Source organism: Lissotriton helveticus, chromosome 7 (assembly GCF_964261635.1).
Source record: "Lissotriton helveticus chromosome 7, aLisHel1.1, whole genome shotgun sequence".
Lineage (NCBI taxonomy): Eukaryota > Metazoa > Chordata > Amphibia > Caudata > Salamandridae > Lissotriton > Lissotriton helveticus.
The window spans coordinates 966170066-966188067 of NC_136068.1; the positions used below are offsets into that span (position 1 = coordinate 966170066).

Below are 18002 nucleotides of genomic sequence, written 5' to 3' on the forward strand. Positions count from 1 at the left end.
TGAGCGTCTAATCCCAAAATAGTGGAGAGCAAAAATGGAAAGAAGTATTCACTCACCTCTCGTCGGTACCTCAGTCGATGTGCTGAGGCTGGGGGAGGTGATGAGAGATCGTCCACGGCCGCCATTAGAGCCTCGCTATCCCGGACATGTGATCAGAGACGTCAGATCCATAGTGTCCAATCGGGTGCAAGGACTACAAAATGACGTCATTGGACGCATTTCTGTAGTTCGAAAAACGTTCGAACTTCGTACAGAAAACTTTATTAAGCATACACTGATCCACATCATAGGTTCCTTAGCCATTGTAAAACTGTGACTCCTAATGGCTAATAGTTGTGTTATGAAACAAGTGAGAGCCAGTAGATGGTAGAACTTATCACAATTGTTCTTTATAGCTTTTATAGCATAGTCCAGGGAATATCATCGTTCAGTCCCTGCGTGTCAGTTTTCAGTTTGAACACCAATCTCTGTTCTTTGAGAAAGAGAAATTTAGTCTTGTCCTTAACATGTGTTGGTATAGACGGTTTTTCTAAAACAGTTCAATAGAATTCTTCTGCCTTGTGATTCTTTTCCAGGAAATGCCTGGTGAGTTTGGTGTTAGATTTTTTTGCAGCGGAAGGTACTCTTGTGTTCCAGCATCCGCTGTCGTACCTTCCTGGTCGTCATGCCTACATAACGTTCTTTTCATGGACTTTCAATAAGATACACCAAATGATCACTATTGCAATTAGAGAAGTGTTTGTATCCATGGTTTGTATGTGCCAATGTCAACAGTTTTCAATTGTTTAGTTTGAGGACACATAGAGCAGTTGCCGCACGGAAAGTGCCCTTGAACAGGAGGTAAATCCCACAGAGTATTGGTCATACTGGGTTTGATGTTTGGTCTGGTGTGTACCAGAACATCACGGAGATTACGCCCTCTCTTAACGGCAAAAAGAGGCAGAGGAATTTGTTCTTTTTTGGTGTTTAGGAATCACCAATTCTTGCGGATACATTTCTGTAGCCCATTACTCAAGGTGATAAAGGTGTTAACACAGGTCATGCGCCCCAGAGGAGGCTTTACAGTTTTTGGTTCAAGCAAAGCAACTCTGTGGTTGTTGGAAGCCCTCTTACAGGCTCTTTTCACCAACTGACGAGGATACATTTTATCGTGCAATTGCTTGGTCAAATTGGCAGCATGATGTTTATACGAGTCAAGAGAGGAGCAGTTGCGCCTCACACGCAGAAACTGACCGAAGGGAAGATTTTCCCTAAGGGCTCGCGGATGCTGACTGTCAAATCTCAATAAGGAATTGCATGCCATGGGTTTGCGGAAAAGTTCACTGGCCAAACCTGTGGGAGTCTCAAAGATAGAGAGATCCAGAAAGGAAATTCTGGATTTACTCATCTCTAGAGTGAATCTAAGATAGTTGTTTTGTGTGTTAAGCCATGCATGGAAAGCTCTTAATGATTCCTCATCCCCGCTCCAGACCAACAGAATATCGTCGATATACCGTTTCCAAAATATTATCGACTTCTGAAAGGGGTTGGTAGCAGTGAGGACATGGTTTTCTTCAAACCTGTGTACATACAAATTTGCCAAGCTGGGCTCATAAACACTGCCCATGCTCGTGCCAGACACCTGGAGATAGTAGGTCTCCTCAAATTGAAAGAAATTCTCTTTCATGGCCAAATAGGCCAAGGTCATAATGAAATTGCCTGGGGTAATTGAGTTCAATTCTGTGTGATCTAGGATATCCGCAATAGTCTCTAGCGTCTCGTATTGAGGTGTAGAAGTGTACAACGATTCGACATCTAGAGATACTAGGATGTCGAGATCAGGATGGAAATCCACAGTGGGCAAGATTCTCAATACATCTTTTGTATCCAATAAGTAAGTTGGCATTTTCTGTACAATCGGGTGCAAGAAAAAGTCTACAAAAGTAGATAGAGGTTCCAAACAGGAGCCGATTCCCGATATTATTGGTCTCCCTGGTGGTGGCCTCTGGACTTTATGTATTTTTGGGAGGATATAGAAATAAGGCATGACAGGGTGGGTAGTCTGTAGATAAGTAGATTCCTGACTAGTAATCCATCCTTCAGTCAAAGCCTCCTCCACTGAATCTTTAATGATACTACTCACTCTAGGAGTGGGATCCTCCTTCAAAGGGCGATAACATCCCCTGTCGCTCAACTGGCGAAGACACTCTGCCCGGTACATTTCGGTATCCATGAGGACAGTGGCTCCGCCTTTATCCGCAGGCTTAATAGTAATGGACTGATCGTTTGTCAAAGCTGTCAGTGCCTTAAGCTCTTTAGTCGGAATATTTCTATATGTGTGCTTCTTATTTTCAGCACATAGAAGTTGCACTTCCTCCATCACAGCTCTTTCGAACGCCAAAACCTGTGGAGGTATTGTATGCAAAGGAGGATTGAAATTGGACCAATTCTTAAGGCCTGTATTGGCCTGATCCATCTGGCTGTCAGGTGGTGTCTTGTCTTTGAAAAAATGGTGCAATCGCACTTTGCGAAAAAACTGGGTCAGCTCCCGATGTGCAGTAAAATCATCACCTTTGTTTGTGGTCACAAATCCAAGACCCCTATTGAGGACATACACTTCATCTGGTGTTAGTATTTTTGAACTCAAATTGACAATCAAGTCCTGTCTTAGAGACCCCCTCTCGTCTGTCCCTGGTTCTGCCCCTGGTTGGTTTTGGAGCGAGTCCCTATCTGGTTGGGAGTAATCAAGGGCGAATTCCAGTGTACTTGTGCTGGTACTTGGGGGTTCTGTGGGTTCCGGCGTCGCCTGCGAAACCTGCCTTGGCCTCCCATTAAAAAATGCTGCTGGGGAAATTCAGGTTGATAAGTCTGCCAAGGGTTTGGTGCTTGGAAAGGAGCTGGAGGGAAAGCCCAGGGGGTGGGTGGCCACCACTGTTGGAAAGAGGGGCCATTGTACCCTCTCCTTGAAGCTCTCTTCCCTCTGCCTCTATATTGGTATTGGCCTTGATCAGCTGAATTCGGATCACTGGAATTGCTAGATGAGCTACTCCCAGAGTAAGTGGAACCCAAACGTCTGCCTTTACTGTTAACTGTAGGTGCGGTATAATCATCGCTGGTGTAAGGGTGCACCACCTCATGTTTAAATTTGGACAAGTCCTTTTTAAACTTTTCAATTTTAGATTGGAGGATAGAATCCTTCAGATCTTTATTGGCTTTATTTGATTCCTCCAAATTCTTTTTAAAGATCATATTCTTTACAGTATTCTTGATCTGGGCTTCCATGACTTGTATCTCTATCAGGATTGCATCAGCAATCCTCTTGGCTGTACATATAATTAATAGGAGCCAATCCCTGGCGCATAGCCAGGCTATTAAGGACCAATCCTTCCGGAATGTTTTGACCTGTAAAAATAACCTGGGGGCATTAGTCGCGATGAGTCCTGGGGGGGGGGCGCAATTACCACGCAAACATTCCGCCATGATCGCCCCATGTATAGCGGTGAGTGTATGTGATTTCTTGAGGGCCGTTAGTGAGTCCCAATCTTCGGTGGCAGAAGTGGAAGGTCCACTAAAAGTATCTAAAATACTTGGTGTGTCATCGAGTATGCTCTGAAAGGTGGCATCATCAAAAGCCAAACCACTAAATTCGGCCATGACTCAATAGTGTATAGTCAGACCAAAGGAAAAAGTGGATCAGTCTGGAAGTCAGAAAAGAGCAGGAGACAGGGGAAGGGCAGACTAACCCATGTATTAAAAGGATTAAGTATCCAGTCCGTCCAAATGTTGGGGACTGGTAGGAACCATAAAAAGACCCACAGCCAGCAGCTGTACTTAGTACTCAAACAACACTCCCCAAAGGAGTAAGGGTCAAAGGGAAAAGTTTAAAGACTACACCAGATCCAATCCCCAAATCCAATCAATAACAATATACAAATAATCTGGTAGTCTGGCAAAAAATAAAATAAAAATAAAAACTACAAAGGCTGGAGGAATAGGTTTCAATTGTGATCACCCATCCAAATTACAAATGGTGACCACTGGCATTATTACAGCATGTACGACTCCATGACAGTAGAAACCCTGAGGAGGGGAAAAGGAAATGAGGATTTCCATCAACTGCCCTTGATTAATCTACACCATCTAATTTAGCGCTGTAGACCGCTATTGTGCATGGATATTCCTTCTCTTCCACGCAATAAAATAGTGCTTTAGGATTATTACTAAGGCACTCTGAAGGCAGCATTTTGGCTAGATTATTTGGTCAGATTTGTCTTTTTTCTGGCAAGTTTCCTTTGAGCAGGGCAATGTTTACAGAACGGCCGGTCTAGGCTCAATTGATAGCTGTATTCACTGGCTGTTCCTGTATGTTTTTTACTATAGGGCGGTGCCTCCCTTGACCTGAGTCTGAGCCAGGTGAGGTTCAGACCTCACACAGGACAGGTGAGTGTACAATCACTTCATTGGATTTGGTTGCAACTACTGGGCATAATGGAGGCTGTAGGTTTATTAAGCATACTTAGAGTCTCTTTATCCTTACAGGCATGAATAGCCATCCTTCCTGTACAGAGGTATTGTGAATTATCACAAGTTATGGTACTGTGATAACTATATGTTTTTCTGTTTTTGTTCATTTTGCATATTTGTTTCACTGTTTTCAAATTGCACCTTTATGCAGTAGCTTTCATTTGACGGTCCTGACGAAAGCCGGGGTTGTGTGACCCATAACGGCTGAAACTAGTAGACCAACTACATCCGGCAGATTTGTTACATGCCGACACTTTTTATTAAGATCGACAGCAGTCATTAATAAAGTGGTTTGGATTGCTGCTGAATCTTTTTTAACTTCACCACACATAGATATTTTCTTTTGCACTGCATTTGATTGCTTCGGTCAGTATACCTTTTTGGATAATTAGGCTGTCAATCTTTCTTTTCCTTTTTTCATTGGTCTCTTACAACACCTACTTCACCGGTCTCTGGCTTGCTGTCAGTAGAACTGAGGTGACAGGGGTACCTTTGGAGTTCCAAATGATGACACTGGCCACCAAGGGCACTTGATGGAAATCCTCATTTCCTTTTCCCCTCCTCAGGGTTTCTACTGTCATGGAGTCGTACATGCTGTAATAATGCCAGTGGTCACCATTTGTAATTTGGATAGGTGATCACAATTGCAACCTATTCCTCCAGCCTTTGTAGTTTTTATTTTTATTTTATTTTTTGCCAGACTACCAGATTATTTGTATAGAACATTTATTGTCAGGAAGTTTGCTCCTAGTGTAGTCGTTTTAAGCTATTATCTCATGAATGAACATAGGCACCACCTAAATTTCTAGTAACAGAAGATTTACACTTCGCAAGCTAAATAGGTTGCCCACGCAAGTCCATATATACGTTATTCTGTTTGTTTGAGCATGTTTTTATCCACTATTATACACCAATCTGTGTAGCTTTCCAGAGTCTGTAGTATAAGCATAACTACGAACTGGTATCTTTTAAGAGGTTTAATTATTAGTATTAGTAGATCTAATACATGTTTTATATTTTGTCTTGCAGCAGCTCCATGAGACTGTGAAAAGAAAACGGGACAACACTTCTTCCCCTCAGAATGGAGACCAGGCAAATGGGTATGGAGACTTGTTTTCAGTGTCTAAAAAGTTACGCCTTGAAGATGGTCTCGGTGGCAGTGGTAGCTCCTCCAACGGCATGCTACCAGTGTCCCCTATGCACTCGCTTGACAACAAACCACCTACTGGCGATGGCTTGCAGCTTAACGGTAATCATTCAGTGGGAGTGGATGGAATCAACAAGAAGTGTCTTACTGATTCTAACCTCCAGCTGAACGGCAGTAGTGACATGGAGGATGCTTTCCACATCCTGAGTAAAGACCTTAAGCAAGAACCAGTAGATGATCTTCCATGCATGCTTTCAGGCACTGGAAGTTCAATGTCGCAGAACAACTTGATGCCTGACCTAAACCTAAATGAACAGGAGTGGAAGGAGCTTATTGATGAGCTCAACAGGTCTGTGCCTGATGAGGATATGAAGGATCTATTTAATGAAGACTTTGGGGGGAAAAAGGACCCAGAAGCTTCAACTTTGGCTCCACAAGCTCCGCTGGCACAAGACATTCATATCAAGACTGAGTTTTCTCCATCAGCCTTTGAGCAAGAGCAAATTGGGTCCCCACAAGTTAGATCCACCTCCTCTGGGCCTAGCTTTCCTGGATCTACATCGGTGCCTGCTAGCAGGGCGTCCCCAGTTCTTGGTGGCTCCCAGGCAATGTTTCAGACATCTAACCCAGTAGTGACTGAAAATGCTAACCAATCCTTGATGCAGGTGCCTAAGCAGACTCAAAATGTCCAGCGGCCATTACCTAGTGTGATGCTGTCTGGCCAGGTAACTGGAACTGCCAAAGAGATGTCTTCAGCACATCAGCTTCAACAGATTGCGGCCAAGCAGAAAAGAGACCAGTTGATGCAAAATCAACAGCAGGCACAGCAGGTTCACCAGTCCAATGCAGTGCCCAACTGGCAGCAGCCAGGACCATCTCGGAGCCCACTTGGTGTAACATACAGCACGGAGAAGCCCTCGAGCCCTTTGGTTTACCAGCAGGACTTCAATAACCAGAAACTCATAATGCCTAACATGGCAAACAAGAGCTCCCCCAGGGCCAGTGGGAACTACCTTCAGCAGAACCATGTTGGCATGCTGCCCCATCAGCCTAACACTTTGAACTCAAATCCTGTAGCTGGACAAAACTCAATGCTGAACTATGGCAATACTAAACCCCTCACCCATTACAAGGCAGATTGTGGGCCCGGAAATTCAGCCCAGGCTCCTAACAAGGCAGTCATGTTGGCTTACCTTCAACAGCAACAGCAACAGCGTCAGCAGGCACAGGTGTCTCACATGACAGAAGAACAAGCTCAAATGATGTTGATGAAACGGAAAGCTTTAATGACATGCAGACCACTGGTGCCACACAATCAGGTATGATTGCCTTTTTGTTTATCCTGTCATAGTGGCTAATGAATGTATTCATATTTATATTGCATTTTCATTAAATAAAACAATACATTTGTAGCTCCAGCATAATACACAGCAAGGGCATTTTCCGGTCATAAGTAATCCCACTTCAGCTTGTTCCCCCACCCCACAGCCATTATTAATTATATAGTACTCCTTTAAAGGTTAATCATCCACCATTAGCCCTCTCTGTCACATGTTAGGCTTAAAGTAGAGGCTACATATGTTGTAAAGACATCAGTGTTAAGGTTTTACAATCTTGATCTTAAACAAAACCTTCATGTTGGCCACATACCCACCTCTGTCGGATTTCTCCTGGCCATCAGTATATAGTTCAGCATTTTGGACCAATCTGCACTGTCTTTGGAAACACCACCTCTATACTACCATGCTTCCTCATAAATTGCATTTGTGCACTGTTGTTCTGATTTAATTTGTTTTCATTGCAGTCCTGTCATTCTCCTCCCTGGCTAGCTGAACAAGTAATGCAGCTCGGGTCATTGCAGCATTCACACACACAACTCCTGTACCTGTTATCTCAAGACAGCACTTTCTGTTTCCCTCAGTGCATCAGATTTCCAGTCAGCATATCTAGGACCACTAATTGTTTTCCAGGACATGGCAACAATGTGATTTGCCCGTACAAAGGTCTAGTCAGAGAATTTATGGGTCTATTTAGCTTTCTTTGGGTAAGATCATAGCTTAAGTAAGCAGATCTCAAGCTAGGGTTGATAGGTTCCACCAGTAATGTGAAAAATTAAAATGAAGACATTCCCCTAGACATTCAGTAAAACTTTCTCACCTGCTCTGCAGCTTGGATATCTTTCTGGTGGGTGACATAAATCCTACATTTTTTAGAGTAAGAAAGATAAGTGAGTTGCAGGTAATTACATTGTATTAATTGAAAGAACATATTCTCCAGTATTCAATCTTTCATAGATTCACATGCTTGTATCTTCCCCGCCGTCATGGTGGGAGTCTCCCGGTAAAAGAATAACCATAGCAGTAGAAGATACTGCCTGGAAACCATAGAGTAGTGAAACAATAGGTAACCTCTCCTCCTCATTATGTGGCCCAAACTACAGCCAATCAGCTGCCAACACCAGCCTACACCATACCCAGCAGAGCCACCATACTTCAGATTTCCAACCGCCTTCGTGTGAGAAGGAGTCTCCCTGAGCTCAGCTCAGTTTTTCTCTCTACTGAACTTTTGACCTTTCTACAGTTGGAAGTAAGGTACTGATTTTCGTCAAGAATATTTGGTTCAAAATGTCTGAAGGCTCCAAGAAGAGACTTTTCAGTGCTTGCAGGTCCTGTGGCAAGGCCAGATTATTTCTGAGGACCCACATAAGGAATGCTTGTACTGCTTGTACCCCAAGCATGTTCCTAAGGACTGCAAATATTGCCGCACCTTCTCTGCCAAAACTCTTAAAGATAGAGTAGCTCGTCTCTTGTTATGGCTTCAAAAGAAAAAATCTACAGACTCTGAGTCTGAGGGTGAAGCCAAAGGACATACCTCTAAGAAACATGAGAGAGTCCTCTGAGGCAAAAGGAGATCTGAAGAGACAAAAGGCTGGTAAAATCAAGGAAGGTGAACATTCTTCTTTTCCTCCAACTCCTTTAAAGCCTACCTCAGAGAAGAAGGCTCCGTCGTCATTACCGTCGACGAAATCTACTGATATTCCAGTCAGATCGCTGACTAAGCCGTCGCCGACGACAATCTCAGTGACGACAGCCTCGTCGACATCGACGTCGACTCCGTCGACGGGGAGTGCCAGGCCTTTGTCGACGGCAAGATCTTCGTCGGCGACCATCCCGTCGACGATACAATCAGTGGTCCCGTTGACAGCCCCTTCGACGCCGAGAAAATCGTCGACGATGCCTACAGTTGGATCTCCAACAATGATGACATTGTCTTACATCTCCATTAAAAGGATAGCTCCGTCGACTGGCTCGTCGGCGAGCAAAAAAGGAGAGTTTGCCACTCCAAAAGATTTCGCCACAGCTTCCATCTACCATACTGGATTGCCAGGAAACTGATGAGGAAGGGCCTTATGGAGTTGCCTATAGTCCCTCGCAGCTTCACATTAAAAGTCAAGACTCGAGGAGGAAGATTTTCAAGAGACTCAGGAACATTTCTCTTTTAAAGATCGTCCAGTAAGAGGCCAAAAGCATTATGAGTCCTTCCATCAAGCTTATCACTGAGGATGAAGAGGAAGTGAGTCCACCTGTTTGAGAGGAGGCTTTGTCAGTGCCTGTCTCTTTGATCTCAGACTTAAGACACATGATTGACAGTTATTACCGTCGCTTTCCGGAGGATAATGCTCCAGCCTCTACTACTGCTCCTGTAAATGTTTCTCAACCTGTGAGAGAAACACCTCTGGTTCTCTTCCAGGGGATCCTCATCAATAGTCATAAGCATTAGAATATTCCCGCCCATGCGCGGGACCCCGGAAACACTATATTATGTGCCATGTATGTATGTGTGTGTGTGTGTGTGTGTGTGTGTATGTATGTATGTGTATATGTATGTGTGTATGTGTGTGTGTGTGTGTGTATGTATGTATGTGTGTGTGTATGTATGTGTATGTATGTGTGTATGTATGTGTGTATATGTGTATGTATGTGTATGTGTATGTATGTGTGTGTATGTGTGTATGTGCCATATATATATATATGTATGTGCCATATATATATATATATATATGTATGTGATATATATATATATATATGTATGTGCCATATATATATATATGTATGTGCCATATATATATGTGTGTATGTGCCATATATATATATATGTATGTGCCATATATATATATGTGTGTATGTGCCATATATATATATATATGTGTATGTGCCATATATGTGTGTATGTGCCATATATATATGTGTATGTGCCATATATATATGTGTATGTGCCATATATATATGTGTATGTGCCATATATATATGTGTATGTGCCATATATATGTGTATGTGCCATATATATATATATATGTATGTGCCATATATATATATGTATGTATATATATATGTATGTGCCATCTATATATATATGTGCCATATATATATATATGTATATATATATATATATGTATATATATATATATATGTATGTGCCATCTATATATATATGTGCTATATATATATATATATATATATATATATATATATATATATATATATATATATATATATATATATATATATATATATATATATATATTATAATATAATATAATCTCGCCAAATCACATCAGAGCTGGAATATGCTGTTAAGAATTTCCACCATACATGAATAATATGCATTAGAAACATGAGCAACAACACAAAAGATTGTTTAGAAACTGTTTTAATGCTTAGGCAGCAGCAGAAATTCTTATAACACCCTGAAAGCATAGAAAGCTCCCAGGCTACATTGCAAATACACAGTCTAAAAAGACTGAAAAGCGAACCTGTAGCTGTATACAAAACAAGCATTTACAATGCAATGGTTTTGCCTTTGTTAAAGTTAGAGCTATTGGCATTGCTCTTGACATTTTTTTTATTTATGTTTTTTTTTTAACATAAATAAATGGCATTGTCATTTACAATAGCAGGGCACAGGGAAGGGGGGGCGAGGAGAGAGGAAGGAGAGCTGCGGGCTCAGGGAAGGGGGGGCGAGGAGAGACGAAGGAGAGCTGCGGGCTCTTGTTGTAATGCTTGCATGGATGAGTTGGTGGATGCATGCATGGGTGCATGCATGGATGGGTGTATGGATGGGTGTATGGATAGATGCATGGATGGGTGGATGGATAGATGCATATATACAGCCAATCCCTCAACAATTTATGCAATCCACCAACCCTTCCAACCAACAACCCATCCATGCATCCACCCATACATCATGCATACATCCATCCATCATGCATCCATCCACCCACTGTGTACCACTCCGACCCCTCTAAATATAACTAATTTTTTTCTGTATATAGAGATGACTGTATTCACTAGTATATGCAGTAGACCTTTATACTCTAACATTCTTATGTGACTCTTGCAGTACATCTATTAATATCCCTTCCATATGTATATAGAAATATAACGAGAATCAACAGTCTCTTCTTTGTGTGACTACATCTAGTACATTTCAATTGTTTTCCTGTTTGTATCTTTTACTTAACGCATGTAAATCAAAGTCCTTAGGTTTGGCAACTGCTTCTTATGTAAAGTGCTCTGACACCTTCGGGTAAAGTTCGCGCTACATAAAATCACATTAAATAAAACTTTACCCCACAAATCCAACCATCCATTTGTGCCTAGGCTTACATTTTACGGCCTCGAAGCACACAGAGAAGGGACAGTTTACTAAGTCGAGGCTTTGTAGGGTGCATGGCAGGGGACAGTTTTAGGCGCCAAGGGAGGGTAGGGAGCAGAGTCAGAGTATTTCACGGAGGTAGGGGGCAGTTTTTTATTATTCAGGGCAGGGGGCTGCGGTACTTTTTGGAGCATGGTCTTATTTTAAAGGGCTCAGTTCAGGTGGAGGAACGGCACAAAACACCAGGCAGACAGAGGGAAGAAGGACACAACAAGCCCCACACACTGCAAGTTCCACACACCTCATTCGTAGCATCTAGCACCGACCCATCCCAGCTGATGAGGTACGACCCGTCAACAAAAAAAACACACACACACACACACTAAAAGTCCGACTGCCTGCACATTTAGTAGCTGTTAAATTAACTAGATCGTCCAAAAAAAAAATCTATGAAAAGAGACAAGCTGGACCCTGTTGGGGGCGATCTGGCCTAAGTGGCAGACATTCAATAAATATACGCAGAGGTAGTCAATGCATCAGGCTCCTCAAACTACCCAGAAAGTTTCTGGAAAATCACTTATCCAGCAGGGCTATTCGAGGGAGTAGCACCACAGGAGCGGCAATGATCATGTAAACAGAGGCTGACAAAATATGAGCAGTTACAATCAAAACAATATTATATAACACAAAACGCATGCTTTCTACATATAACATTGCACTTCCCCGTTTATATCCAAACACAGCTTTCTGAAAGGCGAAGACTGAGCATGCCCCTCGTTTGAACCCAAACACGCCCCCCTCACGTTGTGCAGCTGTGCTGTCACTTAAACAACTTGTAGTGTCTGGACCTAACAAGAGCTGTGTCAAAACGAGGCGCTCGGGCAAAACAACAGCACGCCTTTCTCTCTCGGTACATTTGCAAGTCAAGTAGATTAACGTCAATAGGTCCCGGGAATTGACATGTCATAAAACTCTGCCCAGGCGGCTCGATAGCCTCATGCTTGGCCCCATCAACCTTCCTCCTCCTGAAGTCCCCAACCCCAACAAACCCGGTCGGAAGACAAACCAGCTGCAGTACATGCAAAATGTGGTTGTGAAGACTCTGTGGAAACACCAGTTTGCATGGCCCTTCTATCAACCTGTAGATTCTGTGAAATTAAATTTACCCGATTATCATAAAATAATTAAAAATCCAATGGACATGGGAACGCTCAAGAAGAATAATCGTTAACAAAAGAGGGATGGAGAGGGAATAGTGGATTCTGTCTCCCCTAGCAACTATCATAAACAAAATGGAATCCACTGGGTGGACGGCGGTTGTTACCACAATGGTGGGGAGCAACCAGTGTTGTTAAAATACCCCTCACACACCAACAGGCCCCTTGGTGTCATGCTTCATCATCGGGGTCTTCGCAAACCTCTACGGAATGCGGCGTGCTACGACTTCACGACTACGCAGGAGCACTTTATGAGTGAACTATGTGTTAGGTGTGTGTGAGTACAAAAAATGTGAGTGGTGGGGTGAAAGTGAAGAATTAAAAAATACCTGGCACGTGAGTACTGAAAAATTTTTTATTAAGTCTCCGGCTGGTATTGTTAAAAGGAGTGCTAGAGTGGTTGTGGTTTACTGATTAGGGTAACCCAACCTAGTTAGTGCGTCGACATGTTTCGGAGTTTTGGAACTCCTTCTTCAGGACGGGAATATGCACTACTTATCCCCACCTTACTCACATGTGTGTAGATTTTAAAGTGTGCTCTACAAAAATAAGATATGGTGAATAATGTACCTATCTATGTTGAATGTAAGGTCCGTTGCGCCCAATTGGCGATTCAGGATACCTGTAAACAGAAAAGTCATGTAAAACACGATGACACTCAGAAGGGTAACAAGGAACAAAAGTGAAGGTCCAGGAACCCTAAGAATTATTAAACAGGATAATACATGTTCTCGTATTAATACTGTGTAAATACACAGAAGGGTAACAAGGAACAAAAGTGAAGGTCCAGGAACCCTAAAAAACAGGAAAAAAACGAACAACATATAGACTGAGACACATAAACATTCAAAGTATCAGATAGGTCTTTGAGGGTATGGTTTCTGACCCAGATGTGTAGCTTACTTATTAAGAGAGGTCCAATGGCCTCATGAGCCACAGCGTGTTGGGGGGTCCGTTCTACCCGGTATGGCAACCTGTGAGGTATTTAAGGGAATGGATCAAAAGGTTGTATTCCCTCGAAATTGAAACATCACACACCATTTAGCATGTTCATACATCCATACACACTCACGGTTATACCCAGGACTGTCTGGCTTGCTCCCCCTTCACGCGGCTCCGACGAGTAAAATTGTGAGGTGAGGAGCGAGTTTAAATAGTCTCAGAAGACTTCAATTAGCCCCTAATTGAAAGCGGAAAAGCCCATAACTGGTCCGGACCCCTAGTTCGCATTCCGCATCTGCGCGCATCGGGAAGGGCGTCCCCGTGCGAAGGCGCATGTGCGGAGGAGTAGTGTGGAAGAGGTGCGCATGCGCCCCAGCTCTACTTGTCAGTGACCACACTGACTTGGTGTCGCTTCGCGCATGCGCGAAACCGGTGACGGCCTGGATTCAGTGTCTGCCGTCTCGCGCATGTGCGGAGATGGTGAAAGGTGATATATTTGCCTATGTTCGAATGAGTTTGCCACAGAAACCCAGAATTTTATGAGTTACAAGGAAAACGAGCTGGGAAGGCTTTGGTGAAAGTTAAAGGCGCCATGTATAAGCCGCCTGCACAAAAGGGATAGTAATAATCTAATAATATTTAGTATTTAACTCTGGGCAATCGGGGAGATGTTACAATTATTTAAAGCCCGGAGAAAGCCAGTTGAGAAGTAAAAATTAATGAAATACATCTATCTGGAGGGGTCACTGAATCCCTATGAGCCGTAGGTACAGTAGGGTTTTATGGCATAGATGTTAGCGAGGATGTTCTCCTGTGGAGTGAGTTTGGGGACAGGGAACTCAAGAAATTGAGTATAGGGGGTTACCAGTTACTGGAGAAGGGTGGTTAACAGATCTCAGCGCACTTGGCAAAGGTGGGGGTTATTTAGCGCAATTGGCTCCATGGAATGGAGTCGTTCAACCCAGTCACATCTGAGCCCAGACGGAACACCCATCTTTGTTCCTTCTCAAACAAGCCTCTTTCAGATTTCAATTGCTCAATAACAGTCCAATGTATATCATTTACACAGTGCTGTGCCTCTAGGAAATGGGATGCCATTTTCGTTGTCTGTTTCTTGCATCTCACATTGCTCTTGTGTTCATTAATTCTGGTCTTGACTGCACGTGTGGTCATTCCTACATACTCTTTTCCACAAGGGCATGTGATGAGATACACCACGTTGCGGCTGTTGCAATTCGTGACAGCACGTTGTTCCCATTTTTCGCCATTACTGAATTCAAGAGTCAGGCTTTTCTCAGTCAGGTGGCAATTGTTACAATTCCCACGTGGGTGATGCCCATGTAGTCCTTTTAGCCTTGTCTGCTGGATTACATTGGTTTGAGGTCTTGTATGGACCAGGATGTCCTTCAGGTTTCTTCCTCTCCTGTGTGCAAAGATGGGGTTTTCCAGATCTAAATTCACACTTGTAAGGATGCGCCAATGTTTGTTTACCAGTTTGGATACCTGGTTAGACACGGGGCTGAAGGTCGTGACACAGACTGGTCTGCCAGACTCCTCTTTTGGTGGGTTGTCATCCAAAAGAGCTTCCCGGTTGTTGTTCCGGGCTCTTTTCATAGCCTGGTTAATGATCTTATCTGGGTATTTCCTTTGTTGTAGTTTCTTACTCAGATCCAGTGCTTGGATTTTGTACTTCCCCACATCGCTGCAGTTACGACGTAAGCGAAGGAACTGTCCATATGGTAAATTCTCCCTCAGGTGACGTGGATGAAAACTGTCGAACCTGAGGAGGCAGTTCCTTGCTGTCGGTTTAAAGTGTGTCTCTGTTTTCAAATGTCCAGCCTCATGATAAATGTTGAGGTCTAAAAAGACCATGGACTCACTGGACATTTGGTGAGTGAATCTCAGGAAATCGTTCTGGCTGTTAATCCATTGCATGAAATCCATGACAGATTGGTTATTGCCTTCCCATATGACCAAGACGTCATCGATATAACGTTTCCATGACAGGATTTTACTCCTGAACGGATTGTCCTGGTGAAGGATTTTGGTAGTCTCCAGGTGGTGGACATAGAGACCCGCCAGGCTGGGAGCAAATGTGCTCCCCATGCTAGTCCCATGGCGTTGCAAGTAGAGGGTACCTTCATACTCGAAAAAGTTCTTCGTGAGGGCCATAGAGATGCATTCCATCACTACACCTCGTGGTATGTAGGAATGACCACACGTGCAGTCAAGACCAGAATTAATGAACACAAGAGCAATGTGAGATGCAAGAAACAGACAACGAAAATGGCATCCCATTTCCTAGAGGCACAGCACTGTGTAAATGATATACATTGGACTGTTATTGAGCAATTGAAATATGAAAGAGGCTTGTTTGAGAAGGAACAAAGATGGGTGTTCCGTCTGGGCTCAGATGTGACTGGGTTGAACGACTCCATTCCATGGAGCCAATTGCGCTAAATAACCCCCACCTTTGCCAAGTGCGCTGAGATCTGTTAACCACCCTTCTCCAGTAACTGGTAACCCCCTATACTCAATTTCTTGAGTTCCCTGTCCCCAAACTCACTCCACAGGAGAACATCCTCGCTAACATCTATGCCATAAAACCCTACTGTACCTACGGCTCATAGGGATTCAGTGACCCCTCCAGATAGATGTATTTCATTAATTTTTACTTCTCAACTGGCTTTCTCCGGGCTTTAAATAATTGTAACATCTCCCCGATTGCCCAGAGTTAAATACTAAATATTATTAGATTATTACTATCCCTTTTGTGCAGGCGGCTTATACATGGCGCCTTTAACTTTCACCAAAGCCTTCCCAGCTCGTTTTCCTTGTAACTCATAAAATTCTGGGTTTCTGTGGCAAACTCATTCGAACATAGGCAAATATATCACCTTTCACCATCTCCGCACATGCGCGAGACGGCAGACACTGAATCCAGGCCGTCACCGTTTTCGCGCATGCGCGAAGCGACACTAAGTCAGTGTGGTCACTGACAAGTAGAGCTGGGGCGCATGCGCACCTCTTCCACGCACCTCTTCCACACTACTCCTCCGCACATGCGCCTTCGCACGGGGACGCCCTTCCCGATGCGCGCAGATGCGGAATGCGAACTAGGGGTCCGGACCAGTTATGGGCTTTTCCGCTTTCAATTAGGGGCTAATTGAAGTCTTCTGAGACTATTTAAACTCGCTCCTCACCTCACAATTTTACTCGTCGGAGCCGCGTGAAGGGGGAGCAAGCCAGACAGTCCTGGGTATAACCGTGAGTGTGTATGGATGTATGAACATGCTAAATGGTGTGTGATGTTTCAATTTCGAGGGAATACAACCTTTTGATCCATTCCCTTAAATACCTCACAGGTTGCCATACCGGGTAGAACGGACCCCCCAACACGCTGTGGCTCATGAGGCCATTGGACCTCTCTTAATAAGTAAGCTACACATCTGGGTCAGAAACCATACCCTCAAAGACCTATCTGATACTTTGAATGTTTGTGTCTCAGTCTATATGTTGTTCGTTTTTTTCCTGTTTTTTAGGGTTCCTGGACCTTCGCTTTTGTTCCTTGTTACCCTTCTGTGTATTTACACAGTATTAATACGAGAACATGTATTATCCTGTTTAATAATTCTTAGGGTTCCTGGACCTTCACTTTTGTTCCTTGTTACCCTTCTGAGTGTCATCGTGTTTTACATGACTTTTCTGTTTACAGGTATCCTGAATCGCCAATTGGGCGCAACGGACCTTACATTCAACATAGATAGGTACATTATTCACCATATCTTATTTTTGTAGAGCACACTTTAAAATCTACACACATGTGAGTAAGGTGGGGATAAGTAGTGCATATTCCCGTCCTGAAGAAGGAGTTCCAAAACTCCGAAACATGTCGACGCACTAACTAGGTTGGGTTACCCTAATCAGTAAACCACAACCACTCTAGCACTCCTTTTAACAATACCAGCCGGAGACTTAATAAAAATTTTTTCAGTACTCACGTGCCAGGTATTTTTTAATTCTTCACTTTCACCCCACCACTCACATTTTTTGTACTCACACACACCTAACACATAGTTCACTCATAAAGTGCTCCTGCGTAGTCGTGAAGTCGTAGCACGCCGCATTCCGTAGAGGTTTGCGAAGACCCCGATGATGAAGCAACGCTCAAGAAGAGACTTCAGAATAATTATTACTGGGGTGCAAGTGAATGTATGCAAGATTTCAACACATTGTCGAAGTATCCCTCCTTCTCAGGGTCTGCCCCAGCCGCTGCAAATCGCGCACACATGCTGCAATCAGATACACACGAAGCATGCACAACACCAGAAGGCAAACTTGTTTCAACTGAATCCTGATTGCCGTCATCTATCTGGAAGGAGTGCTCTTGTGCATTTTTTGCGTTTCGTGTGTGTGTGTGTGTGTTCGTTCCACAATCCTGAACTCGATCAAACTCACGATCTTGAAAGCAGGTACGGACCACAAAAGTAGAGAATTACTTTTATTCGATGCAGATTACAAAGTGCAAGTGCAGTGTC

General features: G+C 43.4%; 1 protein-coding gene across 1 annotated transcript in view; it reads left to right on the forward strand.

Moving 5' to 3' along the window:
- Positions 1 to 18002, forward strand: part of MAML1 (mastermind like transcriptional coactivator 1) — a 227396-nt gene that overhangs the window by 57858 nt on the left and 151536 nt on the right. Inside the window, exon 2 of the mRNA XM_078653531.1 lies at positions 5533 to 6969. Within this exon, the coding sequence (XP_078509657.1) occupies positions 5533 to 6969 (1437 nt within the window). The remainder of the gene's footprint in view (positions 1 to 5532; positions 6970 to 18002) is intronic.